The 18,503-nt window shown below is 39.5% G+C and overlaps 2 protein-coding genes across 3 annotated transcripts; one reads left to right on the top strand and one right to left on the bottom strand.

Moving 5' to 3' along the window:
- The first annotated feature begins 554 nt into the window (after positions 1–554).
- Positions 555–14,493, top strand: lnx2a (ligand of numb-protein X 2a). Of its 2 annotated transcripts, XM_039667017.2 has the most exons (11): positions 555–760; positions 3,108–3,635; positions 5,567–5,790; positions 5,980–6,117; positions 6,203–6,402; positions 7,340–7,708; positions 9,060–9,239; positions 9,575–9,752; positions 11,637–11,862; positions 12,595–12,753; positions 13,982–14,493. In XM_039667017.2, the coding sequence occupies exons 2-11, from the start codon at positions 3,232–3,234 to the stop codon at positions 14,115–14,117; spliced, it is 2,214 nt and encodes a 737-aa protein (XP_039522951.1). In that variant the 5' UTR covers positions 555–760; positions 3,108–3,231; the 3' UTR covers positions 14,118–14,493. The 2 variants fall into 2 exon arrangements, with proteins under 2 accessions (XP_039522951.1, XP_039522952.1); XM_039667018.2 differs by lacking the exons at positions 555–760; positions 3,108–3,635 and adding an exon at positions 4,414–4,683.
- A 769-nt stretch (positions 14,494–15,262) lies between these two features.
- Positions 15,263–18,261, bottom strand: gtf3ab (general transcription factor IIIA, b). The gene is made up of 9 exons (XM_039667019.2): positions 18,073–18,261; positions 17,840–17,934; positions 16,744–16,840; positions 16,571–16,659; positions 16,408–16,481; positions 16,230–16,313; positions 15,919–16,151; positions 15,571–15,624; positions 15,263–15,491 (listed from the first exon to the last, which is right to left on the bottom strand). Exons 1-9 carry the CDS (start codon positions 18,187–18,189, stop codon positions 15,375–15,377), a joined length of 960 nt encoding a protein of 319 aa, XP_039522953.2. The 5' UTR covers positions 18,190–18,261; the 3' UTR covers positions 15,263–15,374.
- Between the last annotated feature and the right edge of the window lie 242 nt (positions 18,262–18,503).

Genomic DNA, 18,503 nt, shown 5'->3' with positions numbered 1-18,503 from the left:
ATTTCTGCGAATCGGTTCTCTTGAACGAAACCGTGCAAAATGATTCAGTGGTTCATTACATGCTTTAAAACGTTCTTATAGCCACCGCACACATCGCTATTTATTTCGTTTTTCGATTCATTTTTATAGGCTTATATATTATGGGTGTTTATTGTTTTGTCTCAGCTAAATTTGTTTCCACCATGATAAACCACGGATCCCACTTTAATTTGTATTTACAACAAACACAACTAAAATTCCTTTACATTCCATAATGTATTTATATTTTAATATAATATAATTGAAACTAACTTTGGTTTGAGTTTGCTTTCGTAGATAAAATTCAATACATTAAGTCATAGCTACACATATTTCCAGAGCATTTTATTTGCAACATTTTTGCTAAGGTAACTTGTGTAAATAAAATCCTTAGGCTATTACTTATTCACTCCAGATGATTTTACTATCAGAGACGCGGTTCTCGGTTCAATGAGTCGGGCAGTTGTTGACTCGATAGCCGTTCTGACCGATTCATTGCAATACGCGTGCAGAGAATACGTGTATTGTTCAGACCAGTTTCACAAACTGGTTCGACTGATTTGTTCAAAAGAGCCGACTCAAATGAATCATTCGTTCACGAATCGGACATCGCTACAAGACAGATACGGGGGTGTTTTGACGTGCGGATGCGGCTCGGGCAAGCTGCGGTGGATGTGATTGAGCTCCATGATTCTCCCCTCTCGGGGCCAGAGTTCACACCATCTAAGGGGAACGCGAATAGGTAATTTTATTCAAATACTCATATTATTACTCGCTGATCCTTTATTACTACACATAGGCTATATTTTGTTAGATGCCATTTTCATCCATTGTACAGGCGATGGCTCAGACAGAGAGGGACATTAAACGAAAAATTTACTGCGAGTCGCTCTGTACCAGAAATAATGAGATATCGATATTTGTATGTGTCATAGATCCGGATTGGATACGCCTTATTAACGAGACAATTCGTGCAGGTGGCATCCACAGACATTTTAATTCAGCCGAGAAAGCGCCGTTATTTCTCCTCCCCCTCCCTCCATTAATTTATTTTTGTTGCCTACCTGTTTGTGAATGTACAACCTTTCAGAAAATTAAGGTCAATGTATTGATTTGGTAAACATGCGCGTGTCAAAAATGGTGGTTTGTGAATAGATCTGGACTGCAGAATGGAAACATGTCATTGCCATTGAAAGCCGTTTGCTCAATAAATAAATACTTTATGGATGTGCATATCATTCTACATGGAAAATGTCAGATATTGCTCGCCTCCTTGGTAGATGTTTAAAGATCAGGCATTAATTCTATTGTTTTATGTCAGTTCAGCTGAACAAACATTTAATTCTTCATCCGCCAGACAGCCAGATAAGCGTGAATGTGCCATTTTGCCAGTGAGAACAGAGACAACTGTGACAGCTTAAGATACAAGGATACAACAAGTGAGTGGCCTTGTCGAACAGCCCTTGCGGTCAATATCTAAACACTCCCTTGTGATTAAAAGTCATCAGAGAATCAACATAGAATAGGAATACTAATGGCAGCTGCCCAAAGGCAATTCAGTATTATGTAATGAAGTCCCACATCATGCTATCAAGGGATGAGGTTTAAGTAGCCGACAAGCTGCTTCGTTTAGATCAGACTACCCATGACCATGTTGAAACATTACAGTGTGCTGGACGAGCGAGCATGGGTATGTGTGTCTGATGAGACGTTGACAGGGCTTTGTATTGGGAACAGAGGAGCCTTGTGTCCTCATGATTTATTCATGTCCAGCTGCAAGATAAAAACAGAGGCAGGTAGTCACAGAGATGCCGTTGACAGACCAAGCGTGGGGCTGGTCATGGACGCACAGCTGTCGGATGCTGTGAATACAGGCGAAGGTTGTAGTTATTGTTGGCCCAATAGATTGCCCCCTACTGTTTGGTGGCCTTAAAAAGCCAATTGTAAAAGGTGTAGTTGAGGGGTTTTCAGTCTTTTAGATGCCGCGGACCCCGAATTCCTCCACTCACGTACAGTACCTTTCAAAAGTTTGGAAACATTCATTTTTTATGTTTTGAAAAGATATGCTCACCAAGGCTGCATTTATTTAATCTAAAATACAGTGAAACAATAATATTGAGAAATACTACAATTTACAGTTTTCTTTATGTGTATTTCAAAGCTGAATTTTCAGCATCATTACGCCAGTCTTCAGTGTCACAGACATGATCCTTCAGAAATCATTTTAATACACTGATTTGGTGTTCAAGAAACATTTCGTATAATTATTGTCAGTGTTGAAAACAATTTTTTGCTCCTGCGTGACACTGAAGACTAGAGCAAGGAGGCTAAAATTCAGCTTTGACATCACGGGAATAAATTATTTAAAAAGAAATTTTGTAATAATATTTCGCATGACTGTTTTTACTGCATTTTTTATTCAATAAAGGCCCCATAAAGGCCTATTTTAAAAAATATCTCAATTTACAGTGTAAAAAATATTAAATATTATTAGGAAAATCAAGACATCAACTTTTTCTATGAATAATAACTGCAACGAAATCATACAATATGAAAAAGTATTGAGATTATACTATTCAGAAATTCCACTGAAGAAAGTCAAACAGGCTTGGAACGACATGATGGCGAGTAAATATAGACAGAATGTGATCTTTCCTTTAAATTTGTATCAAAATTAGAAACGGGGCTTTCGGAGGACTGATTTTAATTACAATCTAGTAGATTTTGATTAATATTTGTATTTAATAACTTGAAGCAGTTTGCATTCCACCCCTCCACCCTTGTTTTTATGAACAAATCTGTTCAGGTCTTATACAGTGACTGATTTTTTTTATCTTCTTCTCTCGCCTCTCGTCTTCTCACTTTCACATCCAAACCTCTCGACTCTGTGCTCCCTGCTGCAATCCTAGATAATTCTCTCTCAGCGGGATTGAAAGATTTCTCCGGGCGAGAGAGCAAGAGATTACACTGTCAGATTAATGTGCAGGAGTAAACCCACACTGCTCTGCAACATAATCTCATCCACACAACACACACAAACTTGCTCTCGTTCACCACACTTACCTCACTTTTTCTCCCCGACCCTTCAGAGTGATGTCACACCGTCTACCAGGGGGTGGCCGTCCCCTGCCGGAGTCACGCAGCCTCTGACGCCCATGGGGCGGACACCCCCGTCACCAAGATACTGAGTGTGCGTAGCCGAAGCCGAGCACGATGGGCAGTCTGGGAGAGGGAGTGGACCCCGGCATGGTGAGCGAAGCTCTTCTGGAGGCCCTTTGCTCTGAATGTGGACAGATTCACCGCGCCTGGGAGAACCACCTTTATAACTATCGTTTGGAAGTGGACGATGATTTGGTGTGCCACATCTGCCTTCAGCCGTTGGTTCAGCCCCTGGATACACCATGTGGCCACACCTTCTGTGCCCGCTGCCTGCGCAGCTTCCTGCAGGAACGGGACTTTTGTCCGCTTGACCGTGCGCATCTGCAGCTGCAGGTCTGCCGGCGCTCCAGCATCCTGGTGCACAAGCTGCTGGATAAGCTGTCGATCACCTGTCCGCTCACGCCCTCCTGTTCTCTCAGCATGCCACGCTGTGACCTGGAGGCACATCTCAAACACAGGTAAGATACTCGCACAAATATTTCATCTCAAATGCAAAAGCTGTTGAAATCAAGGGCATGTCTAGGCTTTCATCAGTACTAAGGCACAAAAAAGGGTTCCTATATTTTTAGATCTGTTTTTTTTTTTAAATACTGCTTTGGATGTAAATCATATTTACCTGCAGTAAAGACTCTTTCAAAAGCTACAAACACAATCAAACATTAGAATACATTTGCAAGTATTGTTTCCTACAATGGATTGGAGGATCCCAAGACTGGGAGAAACCGCTGTAAATGATTCAGTGCACACGACTGAACTGTCCTATAAATCAAACTGAATCAAGAACAGTTTCAGACCTTTTTGCAAACCCATTTGACTGATTAGATCAAAAGAGTGATTCATTTGCAATTCTGGCATTGCTAGTTCTTATTCTAAACAGCTGTACAACTTTATCGCCGAAATATTGTCAGGGAAAATGATTCCAAGGTCGGTAGACAGTAATATTTTTTGGGATTTTACTGATGCTTGTGCTTCAAGCATCTGTAAAATCTAGTGATGCCCCTGGCTGAAATAATCATTTTATATATATTCATGTATTATTTTAACAGTAGAGCCTGGTGCTTGTAATGGCAAGCTCATATTTGATTCCCATTGAATGCAAGAATTGATAAAACGTGTGCCTTGAAGTTGTTTTTCTGTAAAAGCATATACTGATCAAAATGCAGAACACATTTTAATAAACAGCTCAACTTGAGCATAAGCATATGTCTACCGGGCTTTTGAGTCAGAACTAATATCATACACAGGTATCTGTTAGAGTTAGAAATTATGCTTAGCAGACAAAGGCAACTGTGACTTTCTTGTGAGTGGAGCCTGCCTGGGTTGATCTGACTTTCTAACTGGGGATTATTTGCCCCTTCGTCATGTGATGGGAGATTAGTCGGTCCTGTGTAATGCACTGGACAGCAGCAGTTTCATATTCTCTTCAGCTATGCTGGGAAACTTCAACTCTAGAAACCTCTTCAACCACTTCTTCTGTGAGACTGCCAAGGGCAACCCAGAGCTATGGTGAGTTTGAGAGTCCAGCGTGGCAGTTTGTTCTAAGATTTGGTGTGGTTTCAGAGAGTGGTATACATTTGGAAATTAGTTCTGGTGCAAAAGATAGAATTGAATGTTGTCTTTGGATGACCTGAAGGTCTTTGCCTGAAGCCAAACGTTAGTTAAATAGTTCAAAGTTGAGTCACAAATCAGAGGACCAAAAAAAGGTTTTTGCTATAATCATCTGTTTTTGTAAAAACAAGTAGAAAGGTGGAACTTATTAAAGTTTTGGCAGATCATTCGTAGATAATTATTGCAAGAACGTTTTATTTATAGATCAACGGAAAAGCACCCAAGGAGATTAGTTACCCTTAACGACGCACTAACACCTTCCAAAGAAGGCTGAGACTGAGAGTTACTGCCAGCATTAGCCATCTTCTCTTAGCGTTGTTGACAATCGGTGGTTTCTTGTTATACTACGAGACCTCAGCATGTAATACTATCCTACATTACTTTGTCCTCACTGGTGCGTAGAGTAATTAATTAGTGCTGTTAATTGTATGACAGTTATGTTTGTCAAATGCTGCAATACTCCTAGCTCAAAGGCAAAGAAAAATCCCATAGTTTAATGGGACCAGTGTTGTATCATAAAATCTAAATTTAAGATGTAAAACTTCAACTTAAAACAAAACAAAAGAAATTGTGACAATACTGTGTTTTGGAATACAAGATAAGGGCCTTTACGTTAGGTTCCTGAAATAGCATCTGCCCTGAGGGTGTAGTGCAAGGCTTCCTTTTTCTTGCCCTTGTCCTCCACTTCATGTCAACCAGACCTCTGTGTACCTAGACTCCTGAATATTTTAGGTTAAAGGTTACTGTGGTTATATTTTTATGACTATCTGTGTGGGTCTAGGTGTCCTGGGACACAGAGCCAGCGAACAAAGCTAGATCGGACGCAGATGGAGGGAGGCGAAGACAGAGTCACGGCGACCGATCCCCCCAGAACGCCCCAGACTGAGATGAAGGAGAGTACACCATCACCACCTGCTGGATCCAACGCCGGCAACAATGTTCCTTCATGGACAGAAGAGCCTGGCGTAGACAACCCCGCCTTCGAAGAAAGCACGGAAGAAGACAGTTAGTACCCTAAGTATAACTTTCAGAACACTCTAACAACAACTTGACTAAACACACTGTTGATTTTAATAGATATTGCACTCTCAGGCCACATTCACATAATTCTTTTCATTAGAGATTGGCATTAGCACACACTTGTTTTTTCAAAAAAGTGTTTGTAAAATGTTGCTGTCTTTTTTTCTCTCAAAGGTGTCCATGGTCTGGAGTGCGCTCCTCCACGTGTGAAGCGTCCTCTCAGCAACCCGTGCATCCATCTTCTCCGTACTGGTAGTTCAGCCTCTTCAGGATGGGACTTTGTTGAAACTTTGCCTCTTTCTGCTGAAGAAGGTGTGATTTTTTTTCATATGAATCACTTTGTTTCTCCGAGTTCCTTTGAAATCTTTGCTTGGGTTCCATAAGTCTCATTCTTTAGGTTGTGTGAAACTTCCGTCTCTACCTGAGGGAGAAATCACAACTATTGAGGTTCATCGAGCAAACCCCTACACAGAGCTGGGCATAAGTATTGTTGGTGGAAACGAGACCCCCCTGATAAATGTGGTAATACAGGAGGTGTACCGTGACGGTGTTATAGCCCGAGACGGAAGGCTGCTGGCCGGGGACCAATTACTTCAGGTATTACCGCTATGTTCTGAAATAACTATCTGATTAAATAGCATTTCACTGCTATTTACAGATCAGCCCTGATACTTTAATCAATCTCTATAGAGCTCTATTGAATAGTGGCTAAGAAGAGATGCAGTCTTTGCCACAGAGACAGAACAAAATTCTTCAAACTGATATTCACTTAAATATGTGACGTGCTCCATCATTTTGAGTCGTTTTGACCCCGAAAAAAAAAATCATTTTTAGTTTAATACATTGAGTGAAAAAGATAATTATATAATTGTTGTTATTTTTAAGATATATGATTTAAAATAGTAGCTGTCTTACAAATTAGTTTTTTTGAAAATTGTCTCTTCCAAATTTCAGACATTTTATTCAAACTACTGATTTTGCTTTAAAGAAATTAATACTTTTATTTAGTGTGGATGCATTAAATTGATAAAGGCATTTATAGATTAACAAAAGTTTTTTTCTTTTTTTCAAATACTGTTCTTACTGTACGGTCATCAGAGAATCCTGGAAAAAAATGTTTCTCATTTGCCACAAAAAATATGAAGCAGCACAACCGTTTTCAACATTGATAATAAATGTTTCTTGAGCAGCAAATCAGCATATTAGAAAGATTTCTGAAGGATCATGTGAAACTGAAGACTAAATGAATGATGCTGAAAATTCAGTTTTTCTATCCCAAGAATAAATAGATTAAATTCATTTTGACCAAATAAATAATAGTAATAGTCAAAATGTCAGATGGCATGTGATTCACAATCTATTTTATTGACATCTTTCCGCATTTGTTTTCAGCACAAATTTAATCAAAAACCCCGTAAATCACAAGAAAAAATCTACACAAACAGCTCATTGCAGCGACCAACTCAAAATAACAGAGCACATCACATTTGTCAAACCCATTCAATCTCTCTCTACACTTCCCATTCGAGTGCAGGTCAACAACGTAGACATCAGTAATGTGTCCCATAACTTCGCTCGCTCCACACTGGCACGTCCCTGCGCCACTCTGCAGTTGACGGTTCTGAGAGAACGCCGCTGCTCTGCCAGGCCACCTGTGGCAACTGCTACGCCCAAGGGCAGCCCTGCCAGCATACGCATCACCTTGCATAAGCGGGAATCATCAGAGCAGCTGGGGATCAAGCTGGTGCGGCGTACAGATGAAGCGGGTGTGTTTATCCTGGACTTGCTGGAGGGAGGGTTAGCCGCTAAAGATGGACGACTTTGCAGCAACGACAGAGTGTTGGCCGTCAACGAGCATGACCTGAGACACGGCACGCCTGAGCAGGCAGCTCAGATTATACAGGTAGAGAGTAAGCATGTGTGGGGGGCAGTTCAGGTCAAGATAAGGATGCTGGTAGACCTTTGCTTTGATAAATGATATTAAAATTCGATAGTTTTGCCTAAATAAATTACATTAAAAAAAACACAAATGATTTGCTAAATATTACATAACTATTATTATATCATTGATATTTCTAAATATTCATTTTAAGCAAGCAACAAGTGTTATTTTTAGTATTATTTGAATACTATTACTATAATAGTTATTAATATTGTGAATTAACATATTTTTGTATTTGACATTTTTCAGATTTAATTCATTTTTGATTAAGTTTTAGTGCTTTTGTTATTTTATTCGTTTTTTTAAATATAGATAGATAGATAGATAGATAGATAGATAGATAGATAGATAGATAGATAGATAGATAGATAGATAGATAGATATTGACATTTTTTATATTTAATTCATTTTTGATTAAGTTTTAGTGCTTCTGTTATTTTATTAGTTTTTTTTTTAAAATATAGATAGATAGAGTTTAATTTATTTTTTATTTCAGTTGTAGTTTTAGTTATTTTCGTACTTTAATTTAAACATTTTTTTGTTAGATGCCACAACATATACATATTAATTTTATTTTAGTTTGAACACTAATCTAAATGTAAAAATAGGAGAAATCATCATGCACAATTAAATACACGATATCAGCTGATACGATCAATTTAAAAAAAAAAGTCTAATATCGGCCACTTATGAATACTGATATATTCTGCATTTCTAAACATTGGCGGAAAAAAAAATCCCATAGATTTATAATTTATTTAGATTTCACCCACATCTAGAGCCCGGAAAACCAGACCTAGCAACACCTTAGCAACGACATATAGCATCATCCTTGCAACCACCCTAGCAAGACGGAGACTTTTACACAGGCTCACTTCAAAGGCTTTCTTCAGAAAATATAAATCTTGTTTCCTATAGTAAATGTTCTCATAATAAAACAGCTATTGTCATCTGTGCAAATCTCAGTGGCTGTTTGGGACATTAGGACACTGCCGCTGCTGCCCTACTCAGAGGGTAATGTGATTGATAGTATCTTTATGTCTACGTGAGCTGCTTTCTCCCATCTGGCTGCCCAGATCACACAGAGAAAGGGCAGCTAAAGCATTATTAAGAATAGCACTGGCAGACAGCAGACTGTCTTTTCAATACAGGGGTGCCGCTATGGTTTCTATCGCTTGCCCTTCGGTTGAAATCGTGTGGGAACTCCTGTTCAGGGCCCTTGAAATTATTCTAAGACCTCCCCCCTCCATTACGGCACCCCTGGAGTAAGAGTATTAGTAATTTATATAGACCGCCTACTGTCATCTTCTAGGCTAGTGGAGAAAGAGTCAATCTGCTGATTAGCCGGTCCAGCAAGCAGACTATGGCCGTACACACAGGCTCCACCTTGACCAGGGACATTTGGAGCCATGATCACATCCCGGCGCTTCCGTGCACTGCGACCCCAAGCCCTGTCCCAAGTCTGCACCTTGCCAGGTCTTCCACCCAGAGAGTGAGTACAAATGCCTGCAGCCAAGAGCGAGAACAAGTCTGTGTATGTTGCAGAATCTATTTTAGCTCTGTGAAGACATAATTAGGGAGCCCTATTTCCGAAGCATCTGGGTAGACTCCAGTTTTTCATGAGTTTACACCACAACCTTAATTACTCCTGGTTGGATCTATTGTGAGATCAATTATGAAGTTGAAGTAGAGCTGATCCCGTTGGGATGATGAACAGCACTCTACAGAGAGCCGATAAGAGTGTCAATTAAGAAATGGGATTCCCTTTTTTCTTATCCAGAGAATTTTAGACTGTGCTGCTCGTGTAAATATGAGCGTGTGTTTTAGGACCTCTCCCAGTGTGTGACCTGTAAGGAGAAACACATCACTGTGAAGAAGGAACCTCACGAGTCTCTGGGTATGACTGTGGCAGGGGGACGAGGCAGCAAGAGCGGAGAGCTGCCGATCTTTGTGACGAGCGTCCAACCCCACGGCTGCCTGTCACGTGATGGACGAATCAAACGTGGTGAGTTACATAAACCTCATTTTCTTTCTTAAATTAGCATCTAGATAATGTTTGAGCAAACCTCCAATCAGCTGTTCATTACTACTTATTAACATTGAGCCTATTTACTTTATTTACACATTTTATTGTCTATGGTTTGTTATTCTGAAAAAATAAATGTTCGATTTTGGTAGTGATAAGATTCAGAGGAATTAAATTTCAATGCCAAATAATGAGATCATTTTAATAATAAATCAATTAGGGATGTCCCGATCTGTATCCGCTATCCTAAGCCCGATCCTTTTTTTTTTAGCCCCTTTAGATCCTTCAGTCAGCTGTCATGCAGGTGTTGTGCAGTAGGTGGTGGCATAGATATATACATAGATGCCTCATTAGCGGCTGTTTCTATGGGTCACTATATGCCGTCGGCCATATTGGATTGGTCTAAGCTGGTTGGTGAAAACTCAAGAGTAAGTTGACTGTGTGTCTGCAACTGTAGTTAGATGGATGTATGAATATATCTATCTGCAATAGACTTCAGCAGAGGATTTGGCAAAACTAAAACTAACGCAATACAACAAGACGAAGGCGTCAGCTTACAATACATGTCCAACACATCCGCTCCTGTGAAAGGTTGTCCCATTTCTTTGGAAATTTAAATCTCGGCGGTTTCATAACCAGAAGCTGCGCAATGTTGTGGCATCATTTTTAATATGAGTGACGACATGCTGACTGTGCCAACGTGTCTGGAGTGGTTGAATCTGGCATTTATATATATAGATATCTATGTGTGGTGGTATGCACCTTTAAGTGGGTTTTAACCTATGAGGTTCCATGTTTAGCATATTTGATGTGCACTTTTGTAACAAATCACTCGAAAGTCATTTATTTACTGTTTATTTTAATCTGCTGTCAGACTATCTTGCTATTGGTTGCATCTTGTGTTGGACTTGACTGACAGACTGGCATTCTGACTCCGTGAGCTTCATGCTTTCTAACCTTATGTCCATTTTTTTTTCTTTTTGTTGCAATGGGCTTTATGCCCAGCTGCACTACTTCCTGAACTTCAGCCAGCTACTTGTTTCCTGTCTGCAATTATTGGCCAAATTGATTAATCCAGGTGTGCTTGACCTCAGTTGTCATGGCAACAATAATCAGACACACCTGAATTAATCAATTTGGCCAATAATGGTAGACAGTAAACAAGAAGCTGGCTGAAGTTCAGGAAGTAGTGCAGCTGGGCATAAAGCCCATTATTCTACTTATTGTACATATAAAATACATCCGTTTGATTCACTAAAAAGAATCGACTCATTCTTTCAGGAATCAGACTACACTGGCTTTGCTATATGTGTTTGATTCTTTATAAGAACTGACTCATTAGAGTCATTCATTAGGGAATCAGATTACACTGGTTGTCCTATATGTGTTTGATTCACTAAAAGAAGCTGACTCCTTAGAGTCATTCATTTGAAAATCACACTACACTGTTTTTGCTATATGTTTAAAACTCTAAATAGAACCGTGTCATGTCTTGAGGATTCAGAATAAACTGGCTCTATGTGTTTGATTCACTAAATAGAATAGAGTCATTAGAATAATTTGTTTGGAAATTGTGGTTGATTTCCTCAGAGTTATTCATTCTATAATCGGACTACACTGATCGTGGTGTCTATTTTACGCTGTGGATTAACTTTACATCAAGCTGTGGTGCTTCCTGTCCTCTAGACTAAAAGGCCCCCCCAAAAAAGGAAAACAGGAAAACACTATTTCCCGCTTGTGTGTCTGATGATGAAGTGCATTGAAGTGAAACCTGTCTCCATAGGGCTTTAGCCGTGTTGCAGTCCTCTCTGTGTGGCTGTTTTGGAGTGTCTCTAAGTGTATTTGTCTTCTTTCATTGCTCAGGGGATGTACTGTTGAGTATTAATGGTCAGGATCTGACCTACCTGAGCCACAGCGAGGCAGTGGGCACTCTGAAGACCAGCGCCGCGTCCTGTTCTGTCCAACTGAAGGCACTCGAGGTCAGCACAGTTGAAGAACCGGGCCTGGACGAAGAGCTTCTCCCTCCACACGAAAACGACTACGACGCAAGCTGGTCGCCATCATGGGTGATGTGGCTTGGACTTCCCAGGTAAATCAAATTTTTGTAGAGCTTCACATGAAAGAGTGTTTGATGAGTCAAATAAAACAACAGCGTTAATTGAGTGGATGTACTGTTGGAAGAGTCCAAATGGCTTTTAGGAGACTTAAAAATAGCTTCCTCACCTTGCTGAGCACTGATCCAAATAACCCTAAAATAGTCAATGCAATCTGGCCTGGACTACCATCATGCCAGGTTTCGTTTCACCTACTTTTTCCCATCCAAATCTGAGTGGAAACAGCTTTGAAGGGTGAAAAGGCAGCTATTTTGAGGACTTTTCTGTAAAATGTCTGTAGAGTTGATGTGTTTTGGATCAGCAGCTTAATGCAGTGTTAACCCATGAGGGGATTATGGCTGTGTCGTGATGTTAACAGCTGCAGATTATCAGATGAAACGCACATGTGGAGATATAACTTGCTCCTAGCCCATTTTAGCCTAGCCTCGGGTCATTCAGTCCAATCTCGCTCTTTCCTTTTTCACTCTGTCCTCCCGTTTGTCCTTTATCATCCATCGCGTTTGCTTTGGCACCCTTCGGTGACGGTTTCCTTCTCCCTTCCTGTCATTCTGCCAAATCCTACCAACATGCATCTGTTTTTCTTTGTCTGTTGTCCCCTAGTATTCCAAGTTATCTGACATGCAATTTTTGACCTGTCACCGATTAAACAGAAAAAAATATGTTTCCTGATGATGCACACTTACTTTCCATGTTGTACTCTGTCACAGCTACCTGCATAGCAGTCATGAGATTGTCCTCCGCAGAAGTCACCCTGGCAGCTGGGGCTTTAGCATTGTTGGAGGTTATGAGGAGAACCACAGCAACCAGGCGTTCTTCATCAAGACCATTGTCCTTGGAACTCCCGCTTACTACGATGGCCGTCTGAAGTGAGCAAGCACAACAAAACAAACAATAAATAATGAATTAATGCATCACGGCTTGATGATACAGCACTTTCAATATTAATAAAAAAGGAAATCCTGCACACTATACAATCAATGTATATGTCTGATGAAGGTCATGAAACGAAAACGGTCCTAATAAATATTTAGTGATACTTTTTGCAAGTATTGATAGTGTGTGTGATTTCCTTTTGTTTATTAGACTTGAATTTTTGTGGTCTTGTCTCCTACGCACCTATCTATTACCTGCAGGTGTGCGATAGTGATTTTTAATTAATATTACCTTCATTAAAATGTGGAGGGGAAAAAAAACAAGAAAAAAATCTTTGGCCATCAGTGTCAAGTTTCAAGATTTTTTTTTTTTGGTAAACACTAAAAATACTTTTTTTCTTACATATTTAATTACAATTATTACATTTAGGGAATATATATTTTATTAATTTAATTTTTAATTATTAAATATAATTCATTATCATGTTTCATTTTAGTCATTTTATTATACACATTTAATACATAATATATTTTTATTAATAAATGACCATTTTATACCACAGAACTTTGTTGTGAGTATATGGATTTTTAATACATCTTACTGATATTATTGCGAACAATTAAATCCAACAATCGTTTACCATACGACGTAAAACCATGCAAATTATACTTTGTATTGCGCGACTACATGTAATGTCCTTCCGATATGTATCCTTGTTTTCACATGGGTCCGGTTGCAATCTCTTTTTTTCACTCCGAAGTCCAAACAAAGTCTTTTGCATTTTACAGCGGGTGAATCTGCTGTCTCTGGTTATTGTCGTTTGAACCTTTATGGATCCGCCGTCAAATTGATGTTTAATTATATGAAGTGAAGTATAAATCTCCACCTCCAACATCCTGACTCGCAATATAGCCTTCTAGCCAAGACTCCTTCTTTATGTGTACAGATGTGACGTAATGAATCGCCATGCTCGAATCTCCCGCGGAAATCCACCAGTACCTCTGGAATTAAAAACATTATTACAATTTTACCGCTTTGAATCGAGCTACGGCAAGCAGTTTTGAACACTGGCTGGTTATGTATTTTTCAAAATTGTATTTTGGATCATTTTTAACTACGGACTGCAGCTTTAAAAACAAACCAGTTGTATTAACATTATTAACTACCATTAGGAATGTATTGATAGCATTGACACTGTCACAATGCTTTTTTTCCATCCAGGTGTGGTGACATGATAGTGGCGGTAAACTGTCTGTCCACGGCTGGCATGAGTCATTCCGCGCTGGTGCCCATGCTGAAGGAGCAGCGGAGCAGAGTGGCGCTTACCGTCGTGTCCTGGCCAGGAAGTCTAATCTAACCCCACCAGGACACCATGCCTCACCTCATATCTGTGTTCTAATGGTCCTATGTGTTCTACTCTCTGCCACGGAGGCACCATACTGTCAAAGCCAGTCTCGGAAAATTGAATGCTTTTACTTGATGCTGAATAAACAAGGCCTTAGAAAACCTGCCACGCCCATGAGGCCACCGCCCTCTGGAGAGCAGCCTTAAGGTCTCCCCTCACCATGCCGATCAGCAGTCCACTCTACCGGAGGTTTTATATACATGTTATCTCTAAATGTGATCTACGTTTGTGAATGTTTGTGTAAAAGAGAGACCGAACAAAAGTGTGTGCGCGCAAGTATGAATGGATGAATGTGCACAGATGTTTAATAAATCTTTCCCAGTGAGGATATGAGAGTTAAGCCTCAATTGATGTGTAAAAAAGAAAAATGCATCAAACCCCACTTCACAGATTAGATCCAACCTTTTTACTATAACAACCTCAGAAAAGTCTGTTAAAAAGTTCCAAGCTCTCTAGAGATGAAATGTGGGATAATTATTTGCACTCCTGAAGTGCCTTTTGAAAATCTTTGAAAAGATCAGCAGCAATATCTCATGGAGAATTTTAGCATTTGCTACCATCTTTGGGCAAGAGTACAAGGTTTGGCTGGTTAAGCATGCTGGCAAATGCCATAACTACCATCTGTCAGGATAAAAGAAAGTAACTACAAAAACAGTGTCCGTGTACACAGAATAGAAGAATTAAAAAATAATAATAATAAGGTCTGTTACACTTAAGATATCTTCGTTTTTAACCAATGTTTAGCCTTTTGCTTCTGGTGATCGTATTTAGGCTTCCAAATTCATGAACGTTGTTAATTGGTGAATATTATTATAAACAAACATCTAAGACCTTTTGTTTGACAGCTCATTTTCTGCAATAATCCAACTCAATAGAAAAAGTCCTATTAGGTTGTTGTAGAGGGAACCAGGGTGATGCCATATTCTAGGTTGGCCTACAAAACAGTCACTGCAGCGCTCCAAAAGCTGCCAACTGCCTTTGACAAAGTTCAGGTCTCGGGGTACCACTATCTAGCCCAACGTGTTTTTGAAAAGTTAACATGAACTGAGATTGTTCCTCTTCCACCATCATGAACTTTATTCACCACAAAACAAGAGTTGCAGCAGTGATCATTTATTTCAACTGAAAACATGTCTGTATCAACTAAACAAAACTTCGAAACTGAGGAAAATATGGGACAAAAGGGGATTGTTCCATGGAAAGAGTTAGTCAAGGCAATGGTTTCTTTGATCCAGTCTTGTTCAAGGACACATTTTGCAGTTGCTCAGATAGTTTAGCTGCATCTGTTTTGGATGAAGTTGCCTTGCGCTGCTTGACTTTTGGCTTCTGTAAGAAGATCATTTTCAATTGAGCGTTTCCAATACGTCTCAAACACGCATGATTGGTGTGCTGCTATATAGTTTACCTGCAGTTTTGACTTCTGAGGGTCATGGAGTACAGAATGCCTCTTCAGGCTTTCCTGTAAAAAAAAAATAAAATAAAGTTACATTAATGTTACATTAATTTATTAGTTATTTAAGATACTTCACCATAATAACATTAATTCATTTAGCTGACGTTTTTATCCAAAGCGATTTACAACTGCTATACATGTCAGAGGTTGCGCGCCTCTGGAGCAACTAGGGGTTAAGTGTCTTGCTCAGGCACACATTGGTGTCTCACAGTGGATTCGAACCTGGGTCTCACACCAAAGGCATGCGTCTAATCCACTGCGCCATCACCACCAAGGAATAAAATAAAGGAAAATGCTGACCTTCATAGCAAAGGCTTTACCGCAGCCTGCAAAAGGGCAGGTAAAGTCACGCTTTCCCTCATGGAAGACCAGAATGTGGTTCTGCAGGTTGAAGTTTTTAGTGTAGCTCTTTTGACAGCCCTCTCTAGAGCATTTAAACATGCGCCGCTCCCCAGAGTGAACGAATTGTTTGTGCTTCTGCAAAAACCAGGCGTGGTGGAAGATCTTCTTGCATTGATCACATGGTAGGGTAACTGTAAACAAGAGAAAATGAGCACAGATAAACTTGCATTCAATTTGATTACAGTTGATCAAAAGGACTTCTCACACACCTCTGTGTGCAGTCTTTCTGTGTTTTTGATACCCAGACCAAGTTTTTCCTCTGAAGTTGCAGAACTCCTCACTACATGGGTAAACTTAAATTTATAAAAGAGGGAGAAAAAAAAAAAATGGGAGTTAGAACTTAAATAATAATTGATTGTTTCAAAGTCAGAAAAGGTTTTCTATTACCTTCATGTACCTTCCCATGTCGTTTAAGAGCTTTAGAGGAAACAAATTTGTTGTTGCATCCCTCAAAGTCACATCTGTCAGAATGAGATGGAGTTGCTGGTCACAATGAGGGAAAAATACATAATGTGATCTCAAAATACATAGATAAATAAAACAAACTCACTCAAAGGGCAACTCATTTGTGTGTTCACACATGTGAATCTTTAGTTGCTTTTTCTTATGGAACTCCTTTCCACAGCCTTGATGGTTGCACTACAAAATATTGGAAAAAGACCAAAGTAAACATATGAAATTATACAATAAACCACTTTGAAATCAAATCACAAGATTACTTACCACATAATACTTCTCTTCATGGTGGTGAACATGAGCAACATGGTTCCTCAAGCTGCCAGGCGTGGGAAATGCAGCTGAACACCCGCTGACTGAGCACCTTTACCAGTTTTGATCAGCAGAAATGTGCACAAAAGGGGCATAGTAAGGGTATTCTGTGACTGCATTTTAAAAGCCTCAGTGAGCAGCCCACTTAGACAGCCTTTGAGGCAAAACATCATGCCAACAAACACTCTTGACAGTAGAAGTAGAAGAAATGGACACAGCGACCCCATAGACTTCAACAGAGAAAAGTGAAGTCAATTAGAAATATTCCCTTCCTGATTGCCAAGCACACTGCGCAGGCTCACACTGAGATCGAAGACATAGATATGACATGAGCAACCCGTCTCACAGTTGTACGTCTTCCAGTTGCTGTGCCAAGAGGAATCTGAATCATTCCCTTCTGAATCTTGTAGTGCCGGAGATCGGGAGTAGCTTCTACTTCCGTCTACAGTAGTTTCTGTACTGTGCGACAGTCGTGCGTTATGATGCAATCGTTAGCCTATTTTTATTTAAAACTTTTTTTTAACTGCTTCTACAGGGCCATAACGTAAGGTAATAAAGTATTTTATACATTGTTTATTTTTATACATATACTTTTATACATCGTTTACGGCTCATCCGTGCCAAAAGGCTGTAGCAGTTGATAGGGCGTCTATCTATATGATGTCTATGAGACTATGGTCGATTATCCCCTTGGGTCAGGCAAAAGGGGCAAATCGTTCATTTAGTTGAATCGGTTGCATAAACTATTCAATGATGAGGCTTCAGCTCAATCAGAACACACACACAACATAATTTATCACCACCTACTGGCATAACTATATAGCCTATGGCAACAATGGTCACTGAACAAGACTTTGTGAACAAATGTCACTGGCATGAGTCAGAATTTACACCACAACAAAATTGTTCTCAAAGTGAAAAATGACACAAAAGTAGGCTACATAACTCAAGACGAAACACTTTAAAATGCCGTAAAATAATAATACATATTCTTAATATATGAAAGTTAATCGAGTAAACAAAATAATTTACTGTCAGTATGTGGACTCACAGGTAGGGTTTCTCGCCACTGTGGCTCAGTTGATGTCTGGTAAGCCGGTAACGGGTACAAAAGCTCTTCTCGCAGTTTCCACAAGCAAACGGCTTCTGAGGAATAGTAAATAAAAGTAACGTTAGGCTACGACTTTTTGAAATAAAAAGTTAAGACCACGAGTTATTAATATGAATACTAGAGAAGTATCTAAAATCCAGATAAGATTAAGTTACTGATTGTGTTTCACTCACCAGTCCAGTGTGTCTGCAGTAATGCGTTTCCAACTTCCACAGCTTTGAAAACGTCGCTTTACAGTCAGAGAAAGAACAAATGAAATGTTTATTCGGGTGTTGAATTCTTTCACCCATTCTAGTCGATTATAAACTGCTACTGTCAACAGGTGGCAGGTCGTTCTTCGGCCCACAACAAAACAATTTCTTTGAGCTACGTTTTATTGTGAGTGGAACATACCAACTGAGTTCATTGAAAATTACGACAAAAAATAAACAAATGCGTAAAACTATCGTGTAGCCTATCCTCTTATTAGTCTTATTTATTAATAATATTTAATATTATATAATGTTTCACATAATAATAATACGTTATTTAGCTCACCCAATAGTAGGCTAGTTATTGCCCTTTCACAAGTAGATAATATGGCTTGTTCCTGATTTGAATAGAT

The sequence above is a fragment of the Pimephales promelas genome, chromosome 22 (genome assembly GCF_988280905.1).
Source record: "Pimephales promelas chromosome 22, fPimPro1.hap1.1, whole genome shotgun sequence".
NCBI lineage: Eukaryota > Metazoa > Chordata > Actinopteri > Cypriniformes > Leuciscidae > Pimephales > Pimephales promelas.
Note: the sequence above shows the minus strand (reverse complement) of the source record. Positions and strands in the feature narration are given on the sequence as shown.

Bases quoted from the DNA above. Each gene is read 5' to 3' on its own strand.
- lnx2a (XM_039667017.2), top strand. From the start codon at position 3,232: ATGGGCAGTCTGGGAGAGGGAGTGGACCCCGGCATGGTGAGCGAAGCT. The intron at 6,403-7,339 runs GTATTACCGCTA...ATTCGAGTGCAG, and splicing joins CCGGGGACCAATTACTTCAG to GTCAACAACGTAGACATCAG. The intron at 7,709-9,059 runs GTAGAGAGTAAG...GTCATCTTCTAG, and splicing joins AGGCAGCTCAGATTATACAG to GCTAGTGGAGAAAGAGTCAA.
- gtf3ab (XM_039667019.2), bottom strand. From the start codon at position 18,189: ATGGGTGAAAGAATTCAACACCCGAATAAACATTTCATTTGTTCTTTC. The intron at 17,935-18,072 runs GTGAGTGAAACA...ACTATTCCTCAG, and splicing joins ACTGCAGACACACTGGACTG to AAGCCGTTTGCTTGTGGAAA. The intron at 16,841-17,839 runs GTGAGTCCACAT...AAACTGGTAAAG, and splicing joins AGTGGCGAGAAACCCTACCT to GTGCTCAGTCAGCGGGTGTT.